General features: G+C 68.7%; 1 protein-coding gene across 1 annotated transcript in view; it reads left to right on the top strand.

The window, feature by feature from the left end:
- Positions 1–1,383: 1,383 nt before the first annotated feature.
- SLC43A3 (solute carrier family 43 member 3) overlaps positions 1,384–6,098 on the top strand; it is a 9,544-nt gene continuing 4,829 nt past the window's right edge. Inside the window, exons 1-10 of the mRNA XM_026040233.1 lie at positions 1,384–1,396; positions 1,489–1,683; positions 2,152–2,281; positions 2,651–2,697; positions 2,780–2,856; positions 2,938–3,030; positions 3,814–3,953; positions 4,025–4,155; positions 4,901–5,056; positions 5,136–5,249. Of these exons, the coding sequence (XP_025896018.1) occupies positions 1,384–1,396; positions 1,489–1,683; positions 2,152–2,281; positions 2,651–2,697; positions 2,780–2,856; positions 2,938–3,030; positions 3,814–3,953; positions 4,025–4,155; positions 4,901–5,056; positions 5,136–5,249 (1,096 nt within the window). The remainder of the gene's footprint in view (positions 1,397–1,488; positions 1,684–2,151; positions 2,282–2,650; positions 2,698–2,779; positions 2,857–2,937; positions 3,031–3,813; positions 3,954–4,024; positions 4,156–4,900; positions 5,057–5,135; positions 5,250–6,098) is intronic.

The raw sequence follows: 6,098 nt of genomic DNA, 5'->3' as shown, positions 1-6,098 counted from the left end.
GGGGGATCGGGCCGGGGGGGCCGCGCTGGGGGCCGGGGCTCTAGGATGGCCCCGGGGCCCGGAGATAGGGTGAGCAGGGCGCGGGGATCCCGGGCGGCCTGGAGGCGGGATATAGGAAGAGCGCGGAGCGGAGATAGCACATGGCCAGAAGGTGGGGATATAGGAGGAAATATACCGGCGGAGGGAATATAGGGTGCCTTGGGGACAGGGATACAGCGTAGCCAGAGGGCTGGGATACAGGGAAGCCAGGGAGCTGGGATTTAGGGAAGCCAAGGAGCTGGGATAAAGGGTGACCCTCGATATAGGTGACAAGGGGGCCGGGTTACAGAGTAGCTGGAGGCTGGGGGATACGGGAGCTGGCATTTAGGATGACCCGGGAGCGCTGGACTACAGTGTAGCCGGAGGGCTGGGGTGTGGGCCGGCTGAGGAGCCAAGCTATAGGGTGCCCTAGGGGCTGGTGTTTAGGTGACCCGGGCACTGGGATGTGGGGTGACCTGGGGGCCGTGAGCTGGGCACGGGGCCTTGACCGCAGGGCTGCCCTACCCGGGGCCCGGCACCCCCGGCAGTCCCGGCAGCCCCAGCGCGGGGTTTGGGTGCGCAGCCGCGGCGCTGCCGTGTCCCGCTCGCCACTTCCTCCCGCTCCTCCCGCCCCAGCACGTCCGCGCTCGCCAGGAGCAGCCAAGCGCAGCCGGGCACGGCCCTACGGGCCCCGCCGCATCCGCCCTGCGGGGTACGGCCGGGCCTGGCCCCACTGCCGCGTGCGGGACATCTGGGATCCCCCACGGATGCCTCCGTGCCCGCCTCACGTGGGGGATAGGGGTGGGGGGCACTGCCCCCAGGCACGTGTGTGCACATGCATGTGCGAGGGCAAAGTCCCCCCTTGCGGGGTCGGGGCCTCGCTCGCTTGCCCCACGTGCTGCATCAGCACTTTTGCCCCCGCGGCCACGGGGCTGTGCCGCTCCCCGGCTCCCACCCCCTGCCCCCTGCACCCAGGGCACCCGAATCAGGGCCCAAAGTCCCCCGGCATGCTGTGCAACGGGCTCGCCAGGGCCAGGCCGGGACCCCTCCGCTTTGCTCCCCTCTCCCGCCTGAGCTCAACCCCATAGCAGACAGCGGAGAATCCCCACGAGGCGCGCGGCTCGCTCTCCAGGGTGAGAGGCTTTGCGGCCGCGAGCTAAAGATAGCGTGGCCCTGGATAAACACCCAGCGGTGCCCGGGTTAATCATTAGCCGAGCGCGGCCGGCCCCCGGGGCCTCATTAGGAGTCATTACAAGGCGCACGGGGGCGAGGGACACGGGGTGGCCCCGCGCGATAAGGCCCTGGGCTGGCGAGGAGCGCCCGGCGCGCGCGCGCCCGCCTCATTAGGGGCCGCGCGCGATGGCGATGGCGGGGACGGGTGCGCGCGGCGCCGCGAGCCGGGTGGGTGCGTGCGGGCAGCGGGACGGGACGGGACGGGGGTCGCGGAGTGACACGGCGCCGTCCCCGCAGGCCCGGCGAGCGCGACGGCGGGCGGCGCGGGGCTGCCCAAGCGCCTGGCCACGCTGCTCACGGGGCTGCTCGAGTGCGGCGCCTTCTGCGGCATCATCTTCGGCTGGGCCTCCCTCGTCTACGTGCTCAAGGATCTCGGCTACTTCCAGGATCTCTGCCTGCCCGGCCCCGGACCCAATGGCACCGAGCTCCTCGGTAGGACGTCCCCGCCGGCCCCACGCCTCGTCCCTCGCCCTGTCCCTGCTGCCCCAGGCCCGGGGCTTCTCCCTCCTGGTGGCCCCTGGACCTGCTGCCTCCGTGCCCTACGCTAGCTCTGGTCTCTCCTGTCCCTCCTGTCCCTGCTATCGTAGACCTGGGTCTCCACTGTCCTCGCGACCTGTGATATCCCATGTCCCTGGTTTCCTAGACGTGCATCCCCATTGTCCCCGTGACCTGTGATACCCCACGTTGCTGCTGTCCCGGTGGGCTGTGATGGCCTTGTCCCTGCTGCCTTGTGATCTGTGTCCCTTGTCCCTGCTGTCCATCCCTTGGTGGTCTGGGATGTCCCGTGTCCCTGGTGTCCCAGACCCATGTCCCCACTTATCCCCATGGCCTGTGATACTCCATGTCCCTGGTGTCCCGTGTCCCCGGTGTCCCCATGTGCCGCTCGTCACTGCCTTGCAGACTGCAGCAAGCAGAATGAGCAGTTCTCCCTCGTCTTCACCATCGGCTCCTTCATGAACAACTTCATGACCTTCCCCATGGGCTACATCTTCGACCGCTTCGGCACCACCGTGGCCCGCCTGATCGCCATGTGAGCGGGCCGGGGAGCGGGGCCACCCGCGGGGCGCCACTATCGCCCGCAGGGGCTTTATCAGGGCGCCCAGGCAGGGTGGGACCTGCCCCACGGGATGGGAGCACCCGGGCCCCTCCGCTGTCCCTTGGGTTCATCCGTGTCCCCAATAGTTCCAGCATGTCCATGGAGGGCCGACCCATGGCCAGCACCTCCCATGGACCCACCGTGCTCCTCCATGTCCCCCGGGGCCCCCCAACCTGAGGGGCCCCCCCAGCCCCCTAGATGCCCATGGGAGGGATGGATGCCATGGGGCGCCAATCCGAGGGACCCCGGGGGCGGCGGCGCGTCCCCGCTGCGTCCCCGCGTCACCACCGCCCGCCTCTGCAGCTCCTTCTACGCCACCGGCACCCTGCTCGTCGCCTTTTCCACCCCAGGTGAGACCCCCTCGAGGGGGCCCCTCGCTCGCCCCTGCCCCACGGCGGCCCCCCGGGCCCCCGCTCATCCCCGTGTGCCCAGGCTCTGCCGTCCTGCTCTTCCCGGCCATGTCGCTGCTGTCGGTGGGCGGCATCCTCCTCATCCTCACCAACATGCAGGTGAGGGGCGCGGGGGCTGTGCCCCCCTACCGGGCTGTCCCAACGGCACCGGGGCGCTCACGGGGGGCCTCGCTGTGCCAGGTGGGCAACCTCTTCGGGAAGTACCGCTCCGTCATCATCACGCTCTACAACGGGGCCTTCGACTCCTCCTCTGCCATCTTCCTCATCATCAAGGTGGGCACGGGCGGTGGGCATGTCATGGACTGGGGTGTAGCTGGAGATGTTGATGGGGGACAGGGCAGGGCGCACGGCTGGGCACGAGGATTGCGGCATATCTGGGGAACGTCAGGCGTGCCGCGGTTGGCAGCGTGGCAGGGAATGCGGATGGGGACACAGCTGAAGGACATGGCTGGGGACATGGCTGGGGGAACAGATGGGGACATGGCTGGCGGCATGGCCAGGAACATGGATGGAGGATATGGTTGGTGGCATCGATTGGGCATCAATGTGTTGGTGGCATCGTTGGTAGCTGGACACATTGGTGGGGGACATGGAAGGGGATTGGAGATGCATGGATTCGATATATGGATGGGGGACACGGATAGGGGCAGGGCTGGTGACATGGCTGGGAACATGGTTGGGGATACAGATAGAGGCACGGATTGGAGATATGGATGGGGGACATGGATAGGGGCCAAGGCTAGGGGTAAGGATGGGGAACATGGCTGGGGACATGGATAGGGGCATGGATTGGAGATATGGATGGGGGACATGGATGGGGGACATGGATAGTGAAGTGGCCAGGTCAAGGATGGGGGACGAGTCTGGGAAAGGGCACAGATAGGGGCATGGATTGCAGATATGGATGGGGAACATGGATGGGGGACATGGATGATGACGCGGCCGGGTCAAGGATGGGGGACGGGGCTGGGAAGGGGCGCACACACGGGCACGGGATGGGGCCGCCAGCGTGTGCGGGGCCGTCGCGGGGCCGTGGGGCTCATGGCGGCCCCGCAGGTGCTCTACGAGCGGGGGCTGCCGCTGCGGGCCATGTTCCTCTTCATGGCGGGCTGCAGCGCCTGGCACGTGCTGCGCACGCTCTTCCTCATGCCGCGGCGCCGCATCCCCTACCCGCTGCCCGCCGCCTACGACTACGGGTGAGGGGGCGCGCGCGGGGGGCGCCGGGGGGGCGCGTGGCGGGTCCCGCTCACGGCGGTGCCGGCCGCAGCCTGCGCTGCCCATCCCGCTCCCGCTCCTACCGCACCTACGAGGAGAAGCGGCCGCCGCCGCCGCGCGACGACGACGGCGGCCCCGAGGACGCCCCGCTGGAGCCCGCGCCCCTCGGCCCTGCGCCCAAGGGTGAGCACCGGCACCGGGCACGGGGGCGGGGACAAGGAGAGGGCGGGGAGGGGCGTGTCCCTATGGGGCGGGGCTAGCAGGCGGGTAGGGTGTGAGGGGGCGGGGTCTGTATGGAGGGTGGGTGTGGCTACGCAAATCAGGGCTCTGTATAATGGTGAGGGGGTGTGGCTATGCAAATATAACACGGGTGTGGTTATGTAAATGGAACGGGTGCCAAGGGAGTGGGCGTGGCCATTGAAATATATGTGGGTGTGTCATGTGCGGTGGGCGTGTTTGAACCAAGGGGGTGTGGCTATGCAAATAGAAGGTGTCTGTTCCCCCCATGTGGGCGTGGTTATGTAAATAGAACACGTGGGGTTGATTTGACTATGCAAATAGAAGAGAAGTGGGAGTGGTTATGCAAATAGAATGTGGGCGTGTCCGGGGGTGTGTGGGCGTGGCCATTGAACCGGGGTGCTCAAGGGGCGTGGGCGTGGTTATGCAAATGGTGCGGGGGTGTGTGTGTGCATCGGGAGTGGGTGTGGCTATGCAGATAGAACAGGGGGTGTGCCCAAAGGGGTGGGCGTGGCTAGAGATTCACGTGGGTGTGTCGCAGGGGGTGTTAACAGAGCACGATGTGTTTGAATGGGGCATGCAAACAGCACGGCTTCTTTTGCACGGAGGGGGTGTGGCCATGCAAATGAGAGGTGGGCGTGTCCTCGGCGCGGGGGGCGTGTCCCGCGCTGAGCCCCGCCCCGCCCCGCAGGCGGTGACGCGGGGCCGCCGTTCGGGCGCTGCGTGCGCTCGCGGCTCTTCGCGTGGCACGTGGCGTGGCTCTCCTGCATGCAGCTGCGCCACTACCTCTTCATCGGCACGCTCAACCCGCTGCTGGAGCACCTGGCGCGCGGGGACCTCGCCCTGGGTACGGGCCGCGCCGCGGGGCCGGGGACGCCGCGGGGATGCCGCGCGCCCGCGCGCCCGCCCTCACCGTGCCCCCGCAGTGAGCCGCTACACCAACGCCTTCGCCTTCGTGCAGCTCAGCGGCGTGCTCTTCGCGCCCTGGAACGGCCTCATCCTCGACCGCCACAAGCGGGGCGCGGCGGCGCGCGGTGCGTGTCCGTGTCCCGCGTCCCGCGTGTCCCGCGTGTCCCTGAGCGCGTGTCCCCGCAGGCGCGGTGGCGCGCGGTGTGTGTCCGTGTCCCGCGTCCCGCGTGTCCCGCGTGTCCCTGAGCGCGTGTCCCCGCAGGCGCGGTGGCGCGCGGTGCGTGTCCGTGTCCCGCGTCCCGCGTGTCCCTGAGCGCGTGTCCCCACACGTGCAGTGGCATGCAGTGGGTGTCCGTATCCCGTGTCCCACATGTCCCGTGTCCTGCACGTGTCCCTGCGTGCGTATCCCCACATGCGCAGTGGCGCATGGTGGGTGTCCATGTCCCGTGTCCCCCGTGTCCCTCGTGGGCGCACTGAGCGCGTGTCCCTGCAGGCACGGTGGCACACGGTGGGTGTCCGTGTCCCATGTCCCGTGTCCTGCGTGTCCTGCGCGTGTCCCCGAGCGCGTGTCCCCGCAGGCGTGGTGGTGCACGGTGCGTGCCCATGTCCCACATCCCGCGTGTCCATGTCCCCGAGCGTGTGTCCCCGCATGCGCGGTGGCGCACGGTGCATGTCTGTGTCCCACATCCCACATCCCGCATGTCCGTGTCCCTGAGCGCGTGTCCCCACAGGCGCGGTGGCACACGGTGGGTGTCCATGTCCCGTGTGTCCCGCGTGGGCGCACTGAGCACGTGTCCCTGCAGGCGTGGCGGTGCGCAGTGGGTGTCCATGTCCCGTGTGTCCCATGTGTCCCGCGTGTCCCTGAGCGCGTGTCCCTGCAGGCGCAGCGGCGTGTGGTGCGTGTCCGTGTCCCCGCGTGTCCTGTGTGTCCCATGTGTCCCGTGTGTCCCCGCAGGCGCGGCGGCGCGCAGTGCATGTCC

This window comes from Nothoprocta perdicaria, unplaced genomic scaffold, assembly GCF_003342845.1.
Source record: "Nothoprocta perdicaria isolate Ctin4 unplaced genomic scaffold, notPer1 scaffold_251, whole genome shotgun sequence".
NCBI lineage: Eukaryota > Metazoa > Chordata > Aves > Tinamiformes > Tinamidae > Nothoprocta > Nothoprocta perdicaria.
Note: the sequence above shows the minus strand (reverse complement) of the source record. Positions and strands in the feature narration are given on the sequence as shown.